At 36.5% G+C, this 21,541-nt stretch overlaps 1 protein-coding gene across 1 annotated transcript; it reads left to right on the top strand.

Moving 5' to 3' along the window:
- The first annotated feature begins 1,215 nt into the window (after positions 1–1,215).
- Positions 1,216–18,307, top strand: POU1F1 (POU class 1 homeobox 1). Its single transcript, XM_058661269.1, has 6 exons — positions 1,216–1,357; positions 4,045–4,194; positions 13,671–13,895; positions 15,922–16,086; positions 17,240–17,300; positions 18,097–18,307. Exons 1-6 carry the CDS (start codon positions 1,216–1,218, stop codon positions 18,305–18,307), a joined length of 954 nt encoding a protein of 317 aa, XP_058517252.1.
- Positions 18,308–21,541: the final 3,234 nt, after the last annotated feature.

Raw genomic sequence — 21,541 nt, 5'->3', positions numbered from 1 at the left:
CATGTTTTCCTACAAGTTAATCTAGTAATTACTACAAAGTGTTTAAGTCGCAATTGACATTTAATATAGCACAGATCAATCCTAAATCATGAAACATTCTACACACAAAATTTCAGAGCCCGATGAAGATGACCCTTGCTCACAACAGTAATGTCTGTGCTTGTCACATTGCTTCTGATTGTCCTACTGTTCTTACCGCATTCCCTCATTTACAGCCAGAAACCACAGTCATCGCAGCATCTTGATGATAGTATTGATCATTGATTGATTTCTAATGTGAATTTTTCATTCCCATAAACTGTCCATATGTAGTTTCTGGGAAGTGGGCATCCAATTCTACCACGGTAACTTGAAGCTCTGAAAGTCTAACTTAGTGAGGATGGCAGTAATGCCTGACTTGGAGAGCTGTGAGATTTTTATGATTTAACTCTAGAAGTGTCTAGAACAGTGTCAGCATCTGCTAAGAGCATACTAAATGTTAGTTTGATGAGCCAATTAAAATCAAAGGAAAAAATACAATGACTTTCATCATATGCACCTTACCTCATTTTATGCAGTATTTTCAATTTATAATATGGAAAAAATTAAGTTGTCATAGTTTCTCAAAGCTGTGCCCTGAGTATGAATCAGTAATTAACATATCCATTCTCATATTTTGTCTTGTTTGCTTCAATTTTTAAACTGTTTGATTTTTAAATTATGAAGTTTGAACCCCACACTTCATCTTATTTTGTAGATGCAATGAGAAGTTACTGAAAACTAAAGAAAATTTATAAAGATAAAGAAATTTATAAACAGACTAATAGCACAAAGACATCCATTATGTTTCAATTCATTGTAGCATTAATTTTATGGGACTTTTTTTAAGCTCTTCATTTCTCTCTTAAACGAAGTTTTCAAACGAAGTTTCAGATTTCTGCCTTCCCCTCAACCTGTACCCCCGAACTGGCTTCCTTCATGGGCATGGATTATGTTTGGGTAAGAGAGAAAGACAGTCCAGATTGATAAAGCAATACTCCTGGGAAAAGACTATTAACATGTATAAAAGGATTTCCTTGCAGTATAAATACTGGCACGCGCCCTCCTGGTGCCTCAGAGCTTTCCTGATGTATATATGCAAGTAGCCAGGACTGAGTCGGCCCTTTGAGACAGGAATACAATAACACGGATTGGGAAGCAACAGCGGTTCTTCCTACTTCTCTGTTTCTCGTGGGAATGAGTTGCCAATCTTTTCCTTCGGCTGATAGTTTCATACCGCTGAACGCTGACGCTCCTGCCGCTCTGCCTCTGCTCATGCATCATAGTGCTGCTGAGTGTCTGCCAGTCTCCAACCACACCACCAATGTGATGTCCACAGGTACTGACTACTGGGACGCTGTACAAGAGGCTGGACCGCAATGTTTTGGAATGGATGTTTGGAATCCTCTTAGCTAATAAGCTGTTTTAATATGTTAAATATTAAGATTATTTTGAAACATCAAAATGCCTAAGATTATTTAAAGATATATCAGCACAATCCTTTGCATTGTTATTCATTTTATTATAATCAAAAATGATTTTTACGTGAGGAAATAATGAACTAGAATATTTTTAATCCAAAAATATTTTTATAGATGTGTTTATGCAATAAGGAACAAAACAAAATATATGTTTCAAAGTGCCTTAATTTTTAAAAGCTATTATATTTCTTTGCAGGAGATTGATTTGATTTTTTTCAGTTAAGTTTTCCATGTGCAACAGAATTGTAAATATTACAATGAAACATAACTAAGTAATAATTTCTGATAGCAACAAAGTTCAAAGAACGAAATGATTAAGTTGCAATGACGTAAAACTTCAAGTTCAAATCTAGAAAGAATATGAAATGTGGAGCCCATGAATGGGGTTGAATGTTTTCACATGATTATATTATTTGAATTGTGTCTATGAAATATATCTACTACATTTACTATATTATAAAATTTAAAAACAGTTTCTTAAGAGATTTCAACTTGAAATTAAGCTTTAATACCTATCTTTAGTAACTTCCTTAAGAATAATTTAAACTTGAAAATCCAAACACATTGTCTCAATAGAATCACCCAAATACATATGCTTTCCTAATAAATCAATTGCTTAGCTGAGGTATGGCAAATGGTGACTTAAAATTAGTTCATAAATATACAAAGTCTTGAATTGAGTAGATTTCTTCCATTAACTATGTAATGATTTTTTATTTGTTTTAACTGTATTTTGTATGTAGAAATGGAAAAAAAATCACACACTTAGAAATCAAAATTCGAACTGGTACATTGATATTCTCATTTAAAGAATTTAAACTCCAATTCTAATTAGCTTCCAAATGTATGTATACATTTGACATGAAGTTTTAGTTGACTTTTTAAATCTCTAGAGCTATTTGGGCTTTGGTAAAATCATTAATGAGATTTCTTTTCCAGCTCCAAAAAATTCTCATAATTTAATTTAAAAAGTACTGAAAGTAACTTCAAAAAATTTAGGGGGGGGATACAATAAAAGGTTATATTTTCCAAAACTGTATGCTGCAAATAAATCTGAAGAACAATCACACTGCTAATTCTGTATTTTACGGAATTGTTCTATCTCTAGCATAGAGGTTAAGGGAATTATGCATTGTTTAACTTGTTGCATCTGACGAATGTTTGACCAACATAAAAATAAATTTTAAAAATCTAAATAGTGCTATTACAAAATGAACTGATTTGCGATTCAGAACTCTACCTTTTAAAAATCAGTGTAAATGTGTTTACTAAATTTTTCATTGTTCATTAAAATTCTTAGAATTAGAGAAAATTATTTAAAGCTTAAGAAGTTAAAAATATATATAAATGTGTCCCAAAATATTTTAATACACAATAATATCAACTTTTATTTTTTCATTAAATTAATGTTGTAGAGATCTAAGTGAAGAATTAGAAATCCTAAGTTTAATAAGAATGTATAAGTATTAATTTAGCTGGTGCTTATTTGCTTAACTTTAGAATGCAAGGTAAGATTTTTACATGTGATTGACGACATTAAACATTTTTTATGCACTGGTCATAAAATGAAAAGATGCAAATCTATTTACATATATGACATATAGTTTTTTCTTTAGAGCAAATGTTTTACTTTCTTTATGAAAATACATTTTTAATCACAAGATTATATTTCAATATTATCAAAGGATTTTCATTATATTTATAATATCTTCTATTTATATAATAAGCTACAGTTGTATTTCCATATATACTAAATTCAAGTTGTAAAGGAAAACCAAAAAAATAAAATACATAAGGAAGCATCAATGATATTTAATCAATTAGGTGAAAGTTTAAAAATTGAAATTTATTTTCAAAATACTTACTGATTCCATGAAGTATATAGCCACTGATGAACAAACTAATATTTATCTACTAGGTTCAATTTTTGTGGAACCTAGTCAATGGTCACTTTTACCATCACAATCCTTGAATGGATTATGATCATGGAACGTCACCATGAACAGCCACTTGTTTTACACTTGTTGCAGGTTTTTCATGACACCCTGAATAAAGTACAGTTTTTATGATTATATCTAAATGGAGGAAAATTCCTCTCGTATTTCCTCAAAAATGGAAGAAGTTTTCTAAGGGAATGATTAAGATGTACTAATTGATCAGATCGATTCCATATTCTTTCTTCCAGAGAAAGACCACGATGAGTTTTACAGATTATTGATGAGTCAGCTGTTGCAATAGCTGGGTTGGATGTGACCTACATGAATTATTTGACTTTCAAAGAGTCAAAGTGAGGATTGGCCAGTAATTGTTTTGTGAGATCCCGTTAGCTGTAGCATAGAGCATGAGACAATCAATGAAGGTGCTGTCCATTTTGATGACTTCATTAGCTGAAACAAACTTACTTCATTTTAACTTTCTCATCAGAAAACAGCCACCAAACAAGAAAAAAAAAAAAAGCACTGTTCTGTAATCTTAATGATCGCATGAATGTCTACTTTTGAAACAAAATGAATGGGTCTTGAATCCTCATACTGTTCCTTACCAGTCCCGTCTATTTTGTCTTTGATCCCAACTCCTAAATGTTTGCACACATGTTTCTTGGTGATGACGTTGGGAAACCCAGCAACGGGACTTCATTATTCTGTTCCTTCCTGTCATTACGGAAACCAGCCGTCAACCTACGGAGTAATGGCAGGTAAGACAAATTGTTTTTATACATGACATTGAATTTGGGAACACTTTGTTGGATTTCCTGGACCGGAATGAATGGTGACCAGTATCTGATGTGAAATTTGATCACTTAGCCTGGGAAGATACTGGTGAAAATGGTCGATTATTGAGATGTTCCTTGATTGTTAATATCCTGTGACATCACAATTAAGCCTAATTCCTCTGTTTTACACGCTGAGCTGTGATTTCTTAATCTCACGCTTGGTTTATGTATATTTTGTTGAATTCACTGCACTCAGATTCCTGGTTGCCCCTTCTTAATGATATAGATAATAAGATTTTCCTTCAGTAATAACGTAGTAGTTAGTAGCTTTATGGGTTTTATGTTAGTTTCAACGTAGATTAAACTAAAATGAAGGCCAAATTTGGCTCTTCGATTACCATGCAACCTTGCATGGTTGACTAGACACCCACACTGGAAACAACACAGATTTGCAGAACATCCGCCTCATCACACTCATTTGATCATTTAGTCCATAAAGCTAAACCAGACACTAAACGAAGGGCAAGCATGATTCTCAGGCGTGCTGGTAACAGCTGTTTCAAACTTTGGTAGCCTTTTCTGAACTGTTTTGAGTCATAAATGAGACTGAGATAATTGAAGTTTTTCCTCCTCTGACTAAGGGAAGCATCCCTACACCAAATCTAACCACCTATTTCCTGATGCTTATTAATAATTCATTGCGAGCATGGTTTTATAGAATGACAACAGCTAGACTGTGAAGTCCAATCCCTTCAAATTCATTGATTAATTTCACAGAATGGCCAGATTATGACCAGATATGAGCTTGTAATGGTTTAACGAACTACATGGTTTTGCTGCACAGAGTTTGTATTTGTTGTTATTTTTTGAAGTGTTATTTTTTTGTTGTGTGTTTGTTATTATTTTGTTGTGTGAAGTTGTTATTTTTTGTGTGTGTTTGTGTATGATGCAGCAATTTTGGATAAACGAATCAGATGTTAGGGAAATCTTTTCTATCTGATATTTTGTTTTGCTATTCAGATAAACAATAAAACACATACAAACATACAGATGGATTTATAACCATACTTTTGAAATGAAAAGAACCAAATAATTCAGTTCAGTAATGTTTTCTTAAACAAAAAAATAGATATATTTGTTTACTTAAAAGTCATAGCTAGAGAGAAAGACAGGGAGAGGTCTTCCATCTGCTGGTTCACTTCCAAAGAAACCTCCATGGACAAGGCGGGCCTGGACCTGAGCCTACTGAGGTCAAGGGCCAGGGGCCAGGGACTTCTTCCAGCTCTCCGTGTGCTTGGCAGGGGTGCAGTTACTTCATCATTCGGTGCCTTCCTAGGAACATAATCACAGGGTAGTATTGAAGTGGAGTAGTTGGGACACGAATCAGCACCCACCCGAGATGCTGTCATCTCAGGAGGCAGTTGAATCCACAAAGCCACAAACTCTGATTCCTAGTTCACCTAAGTAAAATATCTCAAAACTTCCTAGCTGAACACCAAATTAGACACCAAAATCTCAAAATAAAAATAGCAGTCATTAAAAATGTTAGCTTATCTGACATTCAATCAAGCTGCATTTTAGTGTTCTCACATTTTTGGTAAAACAAAGGCATATGTTTGCAATGAATACTGTAAATTCTGATATCATTGTTGAACAATTTAGCGCAATTCAGAATCTAGCTATCTCTTGACTTCCTCTTGGAAAATTGATGATGTACGATCCATATACTCAGTTGATCAGTTTTCCTAGTTAAGTAGAACAACTTTTCTATCTGAGGAAACAATTTTTTTAAGACTTATTTATTTTTATTGCAAAATCATATATACAGAGAGGAAGATCTTCCATCCATTGATTCAGTCTCCAAGCGGTCTCAGTGGCCAGAGCTGCGCCAATTTGAAACCAGGAATCCAGAGCCTACTCCAGGTCTACCCACATAGGTGCAGGGTGCCAAGGCTTTGGGCCATCCTCACGACTGCTTTCCCAGGCCACAAGCAGGGAGCTGGATGGGAAGCGGGGCCACCTGGATTAGAATCGGCACCCATATGGTATCCCAGGTGTAAAAGGCAAGGTCTTTAGGTGCTAGGCTACCGTGCTGGGATCCTGAGGAAACATTTTTAACATAAAATAGTAAAATGTATGTTTTTCATTATGGGGGTGCAGGTAGAATGCTTTCTGTGAGTTTTACAACATTTTAATCATGTGGCCTGGAAATGACAAGCTCATGAGTATGTGTCCCTGTCTCCTAGAGAATTCCCAGAATTCCCAGGAACCGAGATACATCTTAAGTTTTTACGATTCATTTATTTTCTTTGAAAGGTATATTTACAGAGAGGAGAGACATAGGGAAAGATCTTCCCTCCACTGACACACTCCTCAAAAGGCCATGACGGCCAAAGCTGAGCTGATCCAAAGCCAGCAGGCAAGAGACTCCCCTTGGTCTCCCACACGGGTGCAGGGTCCCAAGAGTATGGGTCATCTTCCACTGCCCTCCCAGGCCACAAGCATGAAACAGGATGGGCAGGGAAGCAGCAGGGACATGAACCAGTGCTATATGAATCCCAGACCTTGTAAAGGGATGATTAGCCAATTGAGCTGTTGCACTGGGCCCTACTTTCTCCTTTATCCAAGCAGAGTCTGGCCCTACCAATAATTAAGGTTAGCACAGAGATGAAATTAATCACAGATCAGTTGCTACCGAATTGTCATTCAAATGCCTGAAGACAGTTTTATACCACCAACTTCTTTCCCACCAAATGGAATTAGGCTGCTGCCAGCATAGCTAGTCTGGCATTGGCCTCAGCCCCTCCTGGAAACCCTGCTTTCAGGCATGCAACCAACCCGCCCCTTGGGCACACTGAACATCAAGAAGAGGCTTGGGTTTTGCTGAGCAGAGTACCCTCCAAGGAACCCTCAGCAAATTCTCTTTGCTCTTCCCTCTTGAGCATCACAGTTAACAGAAAGGAGCCAAGAAAAGTGTTTTAAAATTATTCAAAACCTGCATCAGTGACAGCAAGACTTAGACATTCTGTTGTAGTCCTAAATGTATTTCATCGCTTTAAGAAAGACTCATCACGAAGACCTGCAAGACTGTGTTTGACTATTTTAAGAGGGAGTTCGTTAAAATGTGACATGCTTTACAGTATGTCAGAATGTCTATATTGACATATTAGCATTTATTTAATGGAGGATTAAATCTTAGAGTATCTGAACCCCTTGCCTTCGTCCCCAGAGAAGCTGTACAAATTGAGTTATAAATACTGGAATTCAGAAAAGAGTAAATGTAGAAAATACATTATAGAAACTTAGCTATGTCCTTTGAATTTTCTGGGAAATCCAAAGGTGTTAATCAACTCAGCCACTTCCACAGAATCCACAGAAGGGTCTTATCAACAACGAAGCCAGGTTCAGTGTCACATCCTGTACATGAAAAAGACCCCACAGGAGGACTATACTTGAAAGCTGTGAAATTACTTTATTTTAATATGGTTATTTTATTACCACACTCTCTTGCATTGGTCTGGGTGCTTTATTAAGTTAATAACCACAGAAAGGGTGGACTTCTGCTAACATTTTGGCATGTCAGTAGCAAGATTTTCTGAAACACTGAATGAAAGCATCTCATGGAACAGGTGCAGCTGAACAAAAGAAAATGACTAATCGGCAGCGATGAACTGGTCATTGCATCAGCTCCTTGCTAGCCTTGTTCAAGTCACTGACACCTTCGAGTTTAAAAACCTGTTCTTGTCTGAATTTTGTTGAGTTCAGGAACTGTTCTAAGAACTGAATTGTATAAAGTTGAATCTCCTCTCTTTTGGCCTCAGGTATGCTCACAGCTACATTTCTTCTTCTTGTTTTTCACTTCTAAAAAGTTTGGTAATTCAACAAATAATAGGAAAAATAGCAGGAACAGAGCCTTTTAAATGCTATTCAAAACCTTTTCTAGATAAACGCTGAAGAAATAAGTTTAAAAATCCTCTTAAGTTCTGAATTTTTGGCCTCTGAGATCTTTCCTGTTCTCCAGTTTCTAAAACAGGGTGACATTTAGGAAACAAGCCCGAGGAGCTGTTCACCTTCCTAGTGTCTGGTGGAAACTGAGCAAGTGGTTTAGTCTTGAGTCAGTCATAGTTAGATGATGGTGAGAGAGTCCTGGTTTAAAAAATAATTATTATTATTTTAAAGATTAATCAACATGATGAATTTCCACTCTTTGTAAGATTTATTTTAGCTATTTATTGGAAAGAGGGAGTTACGGAGAGAGAAAGAAAGAGAAACAGAGATCTTCCACCCATTGTTTCACTCTACAAATCATTACCTGACCAGAGTTAGGTTAGTTCAAGGCTGGGAACCAGAAGCTTCTTTGGACTCTCCCCCATGGGTGAAGCACCTGAAGGACTTTGGTCAGCCTCTGCTGCTGCCACCCCAAGCCATCAGCTGGCAGCTGGATCAAATGTGGAACAGCTGGCACTCGAACCAGCAGCCATATGGGTTGCCAGCAGTGCAGGTAGTGGCTTAGAATGGTATGTCACCGTACTGGCCATTCATTCACTTTTTAATGGATACTGAAGAAGTGAATACTGAAAAAAAGATTGTATGGGTAAAAAACAAAAAAAATCCCTCTTCTAGGCTAAAATGTGTGGTGATGGAAATCAGCCTCATAGTTGACCTGGAGGACGTGTCTACTTTGGAGACCGAGTCTTCCTTTCTCCCTGTATCCTCCTTCCCTTGCTCACTCTTCCCTCCTCCATCCAATTCTCCCCCTCTCTCCTTACTTCCATCCTCGCTCATTCCATTCCTTCCTCTTCTCTGCCCCTTCTTTCTTGCTTGCTTATTTTGCTTGTTTAATTTTATTTTACTCCAAATTTTCCCCATTGTAACAATTTTCCCAAAGAATGAATTCTGAAGGTCTTTTTTCTTTGAAAACATCTTTCAGTATCGATGGTGTGATGTATTTTCAATGGTGTGATGTGTTTGTCTACCTTTTTCTGTAAAGAACAAGACAGCCAATGCCTTAAGCTTTTTAGCCTCTGTTGCACTTACTCTGTTGCACTACAGTGGAAAAATAGTCGTAAGTAGTACATAATCAAATGGACATGGCTGTGTTCCTCTTAAGCTTCATGTACAAAACAGGCAGTGGATCCTTGTTTATACATGAACAGGATTTACCAACACATGCAAGAAAACGAGCACTATTGAAATGTATGATTTGCTCCAAGCCATTGTGGGATATAGGAAAGAGGAGCAGGAAATGGACGTCAGATTCTTGGGCATGTCCATAGCAAGGTGGTGTGTTTTATGCTGTCGCTTTGCGCCTCCATTATAAAGCCTCCAACCCATAACCTGAGAGGTTGTCAATCAGCCAGGTGATAGAACAATTTGCCCCCATTCCTCAGTATATTGAGTTAACAGTGGCATTTCATTCTTTTTTTTTTTTTTCTCTATCACCACACAAAAATGCCACAGAGAGCAATTCAGAGAGTCTGTGGCCGCATGTGTCTGCAGTGTGAAAATGGACTTGGGACTGTCCAGTGTGCAGAACCTTCCAAGCTGTATCAATATCTAACAACAGCTTCGCTTGGGCAATGTTTTAGAAAAATATCTGAAAGAATTTTGCTGTGCTGATTCACTCCCTCAAAAAATCTTTTTGCTTCTTTCTTTTTTAGTTAAGTATAGTTGTGTTTTGTTTTGCTTCTAGAATAACAGGCTTTGAAACAACTTGAGAAATGTCTTGCCATATATCCCGTAACAATCTTTCTCCACATACTCCCCAGTTAAAGGCTTTATAATACAAACAGAGATTAGGTTGTAACTACCTGATAAATTTCTGCATAAAATTAGTTCCAAGAAAACTGGTACCTGCATACAGTTATGGTTACTCTCAAACAATGAAAAACAAAAGTCTGTGCATCTCATATTTTTCTTTTTGGTCTGGATGCCAAGTCTTGAAGCATATTTCTTGCATACTTTTCATGAACTCTGTTTAAATTTACTTTGACGTGTCCCAGTTTTCCAAAGTGTCTGCAATGAGTGAAGGACCTCTAAGTTGTATTGAACTAGGGATAACCAAATTCTAATGTTTTCTTAAATGTATTTTTGTCTTAAAGTATTTGTTTAATGCAGTTAAATGCATGGGAAAAAACTTTTAGAGGAAATTCATTTAATTTACCTGAGTATATCCTACCTGTCAAATGAACTAGGTAATTATGTGGTTTGTTGTAACACTTGTTCAGTTTTAGTTTGAACTACATAGCTAATTCATCTTGGCACTACAGGCAAGTTAATAGTTTATCTCTACTTAAATTTCTGAAATTAGAAATTTTGTGGAAAAAGTATAGCCTTTTAATTTGTTTTTAAATACCTCTTTGTCTGCCTTCCTCCATATCTGCCTACCTATCTATCCAGAAAGGAATGTGGCAGTTGTTACGTGAGTACAAAATGTTGCATAGAGGCTTTGTAGCACCACACCATTATCATCAGCAAGAAATATGGAGAGTAACAAATCATAGTATTAAAATTGCTGGAACTTATATATTTATAATCTACAGAAATTATTTGCACAAAGTATAAATATGTTGACCCAATAAAATGAGTTTATGTAAAATGTCTTAAAATAGACAAAATGTGTAAAACCAAATAGTCAAATTTTTCCTTCTCTTTGTAAATTAATCATATTAAGTGATAGTTGATAGGACTATATCTAAATAATGAAAGAAGTGTCAATTTTCCATATATCAAAGAACCAATCATGAGTACTAAAGTGACTGATGTTTTGAGATACGTATGATGTTCAAATAAGATGTAAAATAAGTAAGACATTACTTTAAATAACAGTTTTTTACAGTGATTAGTGTTTTGCATCTACTAATAGACATTTACAAACTAATAAAAAGTTTGAAATGAATCTCAGGAACATTTAAAGGAATGAGGCTGTGTGATAAATTTAAAGTTGAAAAATTGAACTTTGTAAAAAATATATAATTTATTTTAAAGGCAGAGAGATAAAGAAAGAAGGAGTGATGGAAAAAAAAATCTTCCATTTGCTGATTCACTCCTCAGATGAGAACAGCCAGAGCTGGACCAGGCAAAAGCCAGGAGCCAGAAGCTATTCAGTCTTGGAGATGAAGAGCAGGGGCAGAGCTCAGGAGTCACGCACTGCTGCTTTCCCACACTCACCGGTGGGCGCTGGACTGGCAGAGGAACAGCCTGAATCAAATCAGTGCTCAGGTCGGACACCAGTGTTACAGGACACATCTTTACTGCACCGTGATGCAGGCCTGGGGAGAATCCAGTCTCTACGTTTTCTGTGATGTAATCAACATGCCATACACTAAAGCACAAAATGGATAGTTAGTTGTCATTTGCAAATATAAAACTGAATGATTTGGGCTTGTCAAACCAAAGACAAAAAATAGGGCATTTCATATCTTTTTCACACTTTTAAGTAGCCAGATATATTTTATACACTTTTGCTTAATCCCACACTTGTAGTTTTACTTTGGTTCAGAAAAATAATGTTCTATTATATTAGTTGGTGCACACTTTATAATCACATTTTCTTATATAAATAATATAAAACAGCAACATGCTGATGTCTGTCATTCTTTGCTCATTATATATTGATATAGTAATGTGAGATTTACATACATATCCTAGGAAAATACAATATTATTCAATTGTGAATGTATTTATGAGGAAATAATAAGCAGCACAAACCCTCATGTATATTTTCATTAAGTTTCCAAGAATGATTAGCACATATATTCTGCAGTAATTGATTCTAAAATATTTAGTTAAACTTACAACAGTGATTGATTTCTCTTTATCTTAGTAACAGGCTCTCTTGATTATGCATGCTATTTAATATAAACTGAATTGAATTATTTACCAACAAAAATTATAACCTCGTAAGGAGGAAAAGTGAAAAAAAATGTGTTGGAGGTTGGTCTATGTTCCATAGACTCAGCTATACCCTTTAACTGCGAAAGACTCTTCTAATAAAGAATAAAATCCTGAAATAGTCTTTAAAAATCTTCTAACATTGCACCTTGGCATCTTCCATCATTTCACCCTTTCCACAGAGTCCATAGCTCACCACCAGGATGTTACTACCCATAGCGCCTAGAGTTGTAGCTTTCCTTAATGCTTATTTTTACTTCCCCTTACAGAGTAATGAAGATATGACTCCATTGTTTACTTTCTTTCTTTTTTTAAATACTATTTAATTTTATTTTTGATGATGTTTACATAGTTGATCAAGGTGGGAAGGGTTGAGGATTAGGGGAACATGAGTGAGACCATTGTTTCCATATTTGGTTTTCTTCTTCCTGTGTCTGGGGGAAGGGGAGATTAAAGGGGAGAAGCAGCACCCAGGCTCTCAAATGCCTCAGTACCTGGGGGAGGGGATTGGCCACCCAACACCAATCCAGGGTCCCTGGTATGGAGCATGTTCCAAGGGTTCTGTTCAGATGGTTTCGATAGATCTGAAATACTGATGATCTTGCCATTCCAAGAATGAGGATATACTTCCAAGGTCCATGGCTGACATGGTCCACCTTCCAGTCTCCATTCCTCCAGATATTTGCTGTCAATGCCTGGCGGGGGTGGTTGACCAATTTGTTCTGCCCTCCATCCTCTGTCCTCCATCCTCTGCTGTGGTACCAGATGTCCTATGCCATCCCCAGTGGACTGCTATATTCTCCATGTACATCTGGCTGTGCTGTCCACTGCTCTGTCTGAGCCATTGAGGAGGTCAGGTTCTGACACATGCATTTCCTGATCATCAAATACAGTTGCATTTTCAGTTTTAGTCCCTCAAGTCATTCCTTATCTCACCTGCAACATACTCCTTTAACGGTCCTTCCCTGGGCAATCCATAATCCCTGTGCCTAAGACCGTATGGGGTATTGGGGACCAAATGGCGCTCATGTTGGCCAGCAAAACCAGACTGGGGATCCATTGTTTATTTTCATGAAATCTGTTAATTGACATTTAATAATACTTATCAATGAAATGGTGGGACTTCTTAAACTTTATTTCCCAAACGCAAGAAAATCTAACATTTCACTGAGACTCTTTAGTACAGCACTGCAATTTGTTCAATCAATTACAAACCAATGATACGCATATATACTCTGGTTCAAGCTGAATCTTAGATGTGTTTTAACAGTAAAAAACAATGATGGAGAACTCACATTTTTAAAGTGTTTCATTGTTTTTATTGAATTATGGCAGACCTGTGCGTCTTTTCTTTGACATTGTCTTGAGTTTTGCTCCCTGGGAGAAGTAGACCATAACCAGCTCCCTTCCTACTGTGCCCCAGTGACTCCTTCTCTTCTGAATGTAAGGTCGTTTTTATAAATTGAAGTTATAGTGGAGTAAAGGGCTCTAACAGGGAAAACACTGGCTACACGAAGGTAGAACTGATCATCAGTGGCCCTTTCCTTTTCTCTGTTTGCTCACAGGCAGTTTAACCCCTTGTCTGTATAAGTTTCCTGAGCACACCTTGAGTCATGGATTCCCTCCCTTACATCAACCTCTGCTGGCGGAGGATCCCACGGCTGCCGAGTTCAAGCAGGAACTCAGGAGGAAAAGCAAACTGGCGGAAGAGCCAGTGGACATGGATTCTCCCGAAATCCGGGAACTTGAAAAATTTGCAAATGAATTTAAAGTGAGAAGAATTAAGTTGGGTATGTGTTCTTTTTATTTTATTTTATTTTATTTTTTATCTTATTTTAAACAGTGGGACAAATGACATGACGTGGTCTGCAAATCCTTGCCCTATTATCATTCAACACTGTTTAGAAGTCTAAGACACTGTTTAGAAGTTTAGTCATTTTACACCTTTAATATGGACTAGGCTTGTGAAAAGCCTACAAAACCCTTATTTCCTTGTACATTTTTTTACTTAAGTACATATATTTTAAGATCAATGTATTATTTTTAAAAATCACCCATCTCACTATTTGGAGTGTGCTGATTTATCTTGCCTTTCTTTGAATTGATTACACTTTCAGATACTAGCAAAGTAGGAAGGGTATGGGAACCTGAACACAGTTTGTCTTTCCTGTTTGCCAATGCTGTTAATTTCTTATTTGTCTTCCAAGAGGTAGCTCATACATTTATAATCAAATACTCATAATTCTCATAACCCACATGTTTCGGAAATTTCGAAATGTTTTTCTAGTCCCCCTTCCCTTTTATGGACTTGTCAAATTTCACTTCATGAATACACTACAATCTATTTAACCTTTTACTGCTGGAGGTTTCGAATACTTTGCTGTTAAAAATCAATGTCAGGGTGATTAGTCTTAAGTGTCATTTGTATCTATATAATTAAATGTGTAAGAAAAACTTTATAAGTGAAATGTAAGCAAAGAAAGAAAAACATAGATAAAAGACAATGTGGATTTGTAATTTTAATGGATATTGCAAACTGCTTACTATTATAGTTGTGCCAAATTTTACTAATGGCAGGAGTGGCTCTCTTGTCTCCCTTATGATGTAAGCGTCCAAGAACATAAAAGGTTTTTTTTTTCTTTGTTTTTACTTTCTCCTTAGCAGTGTGTTTCCAGCATCTAATAGAATAACGGAAAAAGGAAAAAAAAATTGTTGCAGATTTTTTAAATCTTTGTAACTTAGATAGGTCCAGGGACAGCTCATTGTATATCCATTCTGAATTTCACTCACTCTCTGTAAGGAGTGAAATCTTCTTTCCCGTGGGTTTCTGTCAAGTGTCTGCCCTCTCCGGGAACTACCAGTGAGTCTATGCTCATTTTTTTGTTGAAAAATTCTTCTAACATAAAATGATAATTGACTTTGGTTACCATTCACAAAGTTGTACATGTTTATTACAATGGATGGAAATAATAATTCGAACCTCTGTATTTGTGAAATGAACCGCGGGTAATTTTATGATGCTATTTGTTGGTGGGCATCACCCATCGTTTTGTACAGATAGATATGTAGCCTTGGGCCGTGAAATAATGTTTGTCAAATAAAATGTAAACACAGCAGCGACATCTATTTAATAATCGTTTTTGATTTTCTATTTATATTTCTGTGAATGTTTTGAGTTACACTTTGATGGTTTATTTCAGCTTTCACTTTTTAAAGTTAGGAATAATCAATAGGACCTTTTTCTAGGGACGAGAAACGTTACCAAACCTTACAGTAAATGTGCTCCCAGGCATAAATAAACCGTGTGGCCACAGCCTTGCAGTGAGCATGCTTTTAGAAGCAGTATCATTCTTGGTTTTATTTGGCACTCCTCAAAGATCAAGTTGAATTTTTTGCTCTTACAATGGAAACAAAACTATATGTGAAATCATAAATCTTATCCATTTTGATTAATATCTTAAAAATTTTAAGCATATGAAATATTTAAAATTATTTAAAAGTTCAGGAATTTTTAAGTGTCTTGCAAAGTATTTGACATATGTATGCAACTTGTGTAAATACTACAAATGGTAGATATCCCTAGTGAAATCTTTGTACTTTTAGGAGAAACGTACTTAACTAGCTAGAGGGAAGACAATTTTCCGCACTAAATCATCCTATCCTGATCCTACTACATAATTCTAAATTTCCAAAGATGAATAACTAAAAACCAGAAGCTCCACAATTAGCAACAAAAGCAACACAGGTTTGTGTGAGAACTGACCAGACTGAACGCTCCTGAAAATCCAAGCTAACGGTCCTGACGTCCTTCCCCAGGCTACACCCAAACCAACGTCGGCGAAGCCCTGGCAGCTGTGCACGGCTCCGAATTCAGTCAGACCACCATCTGCCGGTTTGAGAACTTGCAGCTCAGCTTCAAAAACGCTTGCAAACTGAAAGCAATATTATCCAAATGGCTGGAGGAAGCCGAGCAAGTCGGAGGTATGAAAGCTTTGTCTCTGAAAAACTGCCCTAACTATAATGATAATTAGACTTAGGTTAAAAGCTAAAAATAATAGCTTTGGTTCTAAGAATAATGATTAAACCAAAAGTATGAGGGCCCGCCACTTTTTCTTCCACCGGAAAATAAATATCTTGCTACCTAAAAGTGCAAAAAGGGAGGCAATCAATGTAACTGTCAAAACCAAATTCACCTACAGCTAAGGGAAGCTTAAAGCGGCTGCTACCGGAGGAGCTGTAGCATGAGACTCACACAGTCAGATTGGTAACTACAAGGATCACTTACGCAAGCTAATAATACTGTATGCATGCAGAATAAATGTATGCATTTAACATTATAAAATTATTGGCTCATGCTGCCATCAAGATTGGACAAGCAGTGAGGTTTGTGAGTATTTATATGAAACGTTTTGACAAAAAGATATTATTTGAACAAAATTTGTATTTCCCTCTACATCAATATTTTCCCAAGGGCCTGTAATATAAAATGACATAAGCTATAAGACATAAGAACACAAATGCCTAGGAGTTTTATTTTGCATTGTTAGATTTTTATTTATTTTTTTAAAGTCTTAATGATACAGTACCATAGGCTCGTGGATTTTTCTGCCCACCCTTCCCACCCCATCCCCGATTTTCCCTATATTATTGCAAATAGCATTGTCCTTCAACAAAAATCACAATCCATCATTCTACTATTTAAGTGTATCCTGACACTGTAGATACAGACAGTGGTACAGAGCTCAGCATCCTAGGGTCAAGTTATATCTGCGTCGTTTTAAAAAGAACATTGGAGGAGTCTGCAGTGGAGGAACCTGCCCTCTGCTGTGTTGTGCAGGAATCCCACATGGACGCCAGTTCCTGTCCCAGCTGCTGCGTCTCCAGCCTCGGTCCCTGTCCACGTGCCTGCGAAAGCAGCAGAATGGGGCCCAAGTGCTTGGGTCCCTGTGCCCACAAGGGAGACCCCTGTAAGACCCCAGTCATTTGGGAAGTGAACCAGTGGGTGGAAAAACTGTCTCTGCTCTAACTCTTTCAAATAAATAAATCTCTTAAAAAGAATGAAACAAAAAATCTGATATGAGGTTTAAAAAAATCAATGTGGTGTTTGTAATTATTCTTGTTTCCAACATTGCAGCTTTATACAATGAAAAAGTGGGAGCAAATGAAAGGAAAAGAAAACGGAGAACAACTATAAGGTATTCTCTAGAAATATTAAAAGTTCTTGAAGGAAAAGATAAAAATGGAAGCGCCTTTGAATGTAACACAGTGTACTGCAATATGCAAACCGAAAATGAGTAGTCAATTGAAGATCTACGATAAATTTTTAAATTGTACAAATATAAATGGAGAGCTAGTCATTTGTAAGAATGGATGCAAATATATATATATACATATAATATATATATATATATATATATATATATATATATATAAAAGTTGGCTACAGAACATTTTCCTCCACAAGTTTCAGATAGAAAAGAAACTAAGTGATCAAGAGTCTGACCATTTCTGCTGTGTATTTTACTTTACTAAAAATAAGAATAATCATTTGACTTTCCTGAATCCAGTCTGACATCTTACATTTCAATACAGAAAGATTGTTGATCTTTTTTGCAGTCTGTGTGGCACCACAGGAAGACATGTCCATTTGGGGTGCTTAGTTCTTAGTTCTTAGTTCTTTCTATCTATTTGGAGTAACCTAAATGATTTGGGAGTCGCTATTTAGAAATACCGAAGTAGGTGTTCGCTTTTCAAGAACTTGGTGCCCTCTTGTGGCATAAAGTGGGATAAACAGAAAGCTTGAGCCCCTACTTGATTTGCTCCTAAAGCTCTGGTACCCTCACCCGAGTAAGGCAAGTACCTAAATGCTTAGCAAATTGTGCATTTGTCTTTTCTTGGAGATTTTCTGAATATTTCAGTTTCACTTTTCATGTTAGTATTTAGGAAACTAAAAGCAACATATTCTCAGCTCCTGTCCCTACCCTTCTCCAGCATTGCTGCTAAAGACGCTCTGGAAAGACACTTCGGAGAACAGAACAAACCTTCCTCTCAAGAGATCATGCGGATGGCTGAAGAACTGAACCTGGAGAAAGAAGTAGTCAGAGTCTGGTTTTGCAATCGAAGACAGAGAGAAAAGCGGGTAAAAACAAGTCTGAATCAAAGTTTATATTCTCTTTCTAAGGAACATCTGGATTGCAGATAAGCTTGCCTTTGTGTAGTGCAGCCATCGCCTCCCCGCAGAGCCCGGCCCCAGCCAGCACCATCCTGCATTCCCTCCTCTTCCCCTACAATAATAAAAATTACGTGGTTGACATACAAAGTCATCTCATACAAATAAATTTCCAGAAAATGTTTTCCTTTTAAGCATAGCAGCCAGCAGCTCTCTTACCTTCTTTAAAAGGTTTGTGGGTTCTCAGAAGCCACACGGTTGTATTTTAAGCCAGAGAAAACAACAGGAATAAAATGAGTCTCTCTGTACACACACACACAGGATATGGAGACACAAATGGCTCTTCTTTAAAAGTTCCTGCAGAGAGCCTTTTTTGGTAGTTGCTGTTTTGTTTGTTTTTAGCATGTTGGCCTTTCAGTGACGTAACACAATTGAAGAATATATGTTTAGAAAAGGTGTGAGTTAACATTCTGCCTACCAGTTCTGTTAGTTTGAAGTGAAAGTTTTGTCAAGATACCTATGAAAGAATATTTTGGGCACAGAGCCCAAAGAAGTGTTTCCAAGAGACTTATAGAAACATTAAGAACTTGAACATTTTTTCAAGCGTTAGCCTTTTGATGTTTAGCCACAGAAAATGCACTTTCTGGGTCCTTCACCTGATCCTAGCCAAAAGGCCACTTCTTGGCTTCTTACACCTGACAATGCGTCTGTAAGGAGCGTCAGAGTAGATTCTGGAGTCGCGGTTCCTCCCAGAGCTGAGAAAGCTAGAGCTCACAGTGGGCATGTGATCTCTTCAACAAGGTAATAAATGGACTCATATCAGTGGCTATAACGACAAAGACTGCCAGTTAATTAAAAAATGTAATGTATTTTTGAAATCTCACTATCTGAAGAGTCATTTGAAGTCCCAGAATAAAGGACTATAATGTTTGGCATAGCCAAAATCCCATTTGTAATTAAAAATTGATATATCGAGCTTTTCAGTTTTGCTAAGTATATCTCAACGACTAAAGAAGGTCCTCGCTTGAAACTTTCAAGCAAAAGCAAGCTAAAATGTAATCTAGGACAATGATTTCATTTTGAATTTTGAATGTAAATTTTATATGTTACAAAAAAAAGTATTCAGGACTTCACTGTGCTCTATGGGAATGTGCACACATTTCATGTTAATCCAAAGTTTCAAAAAAAATTAAAAACGTCTAATAAGAGTTCTCAGTGGCTGGATGATGTAGGTTTAAGCATATCTCTCCCACTCGGTAGGGGTGAATATCCTTAAGCAGCAGTAAGTCCCCAGATAGTCAGCTAGGAAGGTGGCGAGGTTTCTCTTCTGGATAATTTAATATTTCACCTCTGCCCGAAACACTATGAGAGTAAGATTCTTCATTTTGCAAAAAGCAGATCACTTTTCATTGCCACATACAGGCACGTAAATAAGATCGAATATATTTGCTTTGAAAGTTGCAAATAGAAGCCAAATGTAACGCCATGAATCTGAAATTGCATTTTGGAACCAGTAAAGTCCAACTCTATGCAATAAAATAAAGTACGTATACATGTTTTAGTTCATCTCTATAGCTTAGATATTAATCAGATGTTCATTCATAAGGTCATTCTTTTTGTGTTTAGACAAGTAGCAACAGTGGGAGTCAACTTTTCTACCTAAAAGAACTTTTCAATGAATAGTTAATAATGAAATAGCAATTCCTGATTAAGTTATTCATGTTAGTTGTCAATGCACTGATATTTACTGTTAACTCATTTGTACTCAGTTTGGAGACAATTTTGTGTTCACATATTTTAATAGATATAAAACTTTTAAAACAATAGAAAATAGCAAATATTATTTGAAATCCTAAGCTGTAATTAGGCAAACAATGTTTGGACATTATTTTGTAGTATTGATGTGTTTACTCCTGAGAATAAATGTCGTGGGCTGACTTTAGCCATACATGTGTGCTGTGAGCTCTTCAGTGGCCGAGACGTCGGGAACGTGATGTTAAGTTTTACATTCAAATGGGATGCCTGTTTGTCATTTTCATTGACTGAATGGAAAACCCTTTCATGTGACTGATTTTTCAGCTCTAATGGAGGAAAGGATTTGTCTAGCCAAAGAAATATTCACAGTGTTTGGGGATGGGAGAGGTGTGTGTGTCTATGTGTTGTGTTGTGTGTGTGCGCGTGCGCACGCATGCGTGTGCCTGCAGGAATATCAAGTTCTTGGCAAAGGAGTAGATTAGCCTTGCAAACACCACTACAAAAAACTACATTAGAGGAATGTGTTCAAACTCACTTGTAGACTGTTTCTACAAAGCAGAAATTGGAGAGTAAACTTAAAATAAGTATTAAGCCACTGAAATATGTCTACAATAAAAAACCTGGGGTTTTATGAGTCAATATCTAAGAATTCTAATTTCTTATTCATTAAGGGTCTGAAAGGAACTTGTATTTTTAACGAACCTTAGAGTAACATTACAGATTTATGGTAATCATGAAAATTGAAATGAGAGCATTTTATAAATGTAGCCAAGGTAGAATGACTGCACATACTTTTAGTCCCAAAAGCTGCCTGTCTGACTGAAATGAAAACAATCCCTTAGCTCTCATTAGCTGCAAAATAAAAGGCACGGTCACTGGAAAACCTAGGAAAGGAGTCCACACACGAATATAACGTGAAACCGCTTTTCAGGCTTAGTCCATTTAAAAAGATCAGTCTGGTAGCAACTGATACTTAACATAATACTTTTTTTTTCCCACTTTTTCATGTAACAGAATTATCTAATTTTCCTTTCAGGAAAATAATATAAATCATTCTTTTGAAAAAATATCAAATATGAATAATAATTTTAATTTCAGCAGCAGCCAAAAACAGAGTAATAAATACAGCGGGGAAGGAAACGGATAATAGCAATAAATATTTATTTTTGGAATAAAAAATTAATTTCTAAAACAAACGCCTCCATGTGTAAACAAGAAAGTAAATTTAGATGGTATTATTATGTATACCTAGGAATCAACACATGTACCACAGTAACATTCCACAAACCAGAAGATATTCTGACTCATTACTATTCAGGGCAACTGTGTATGCACCTAAAGCTGTTAATGAAAGCCAATCTGTGGACATGATAAAATGGACATAGATGGGAAATGCTACAGATTAGCGTGTGTTCCTACAGTAATCTATGTGACACATGGATCCTAGCACTAAAATGTATTTTTCTTATGTCACAAATAAGCCCAAAAAATACGTTATCCCAAATTAACAAA

Source organism: Ochotona princeps, chromosome 3 (assembly GCF_030435755.1).
Source record: "Ochotona princeps isolate mOchPri1 chromosome 3, mOchPri1.hap1, whole genome shotgun sequence".
Taxonomy (NCBI): domain Eukaryota; kingdom Metazoa; phylum Chordata; class Mammalia; order Lagomorpha; family Ochotonidae; genus Ochotona; species Ochotona princeps.
This window is presented reverse-complemented; position numbering and strand designations above follow the sequence as displayed.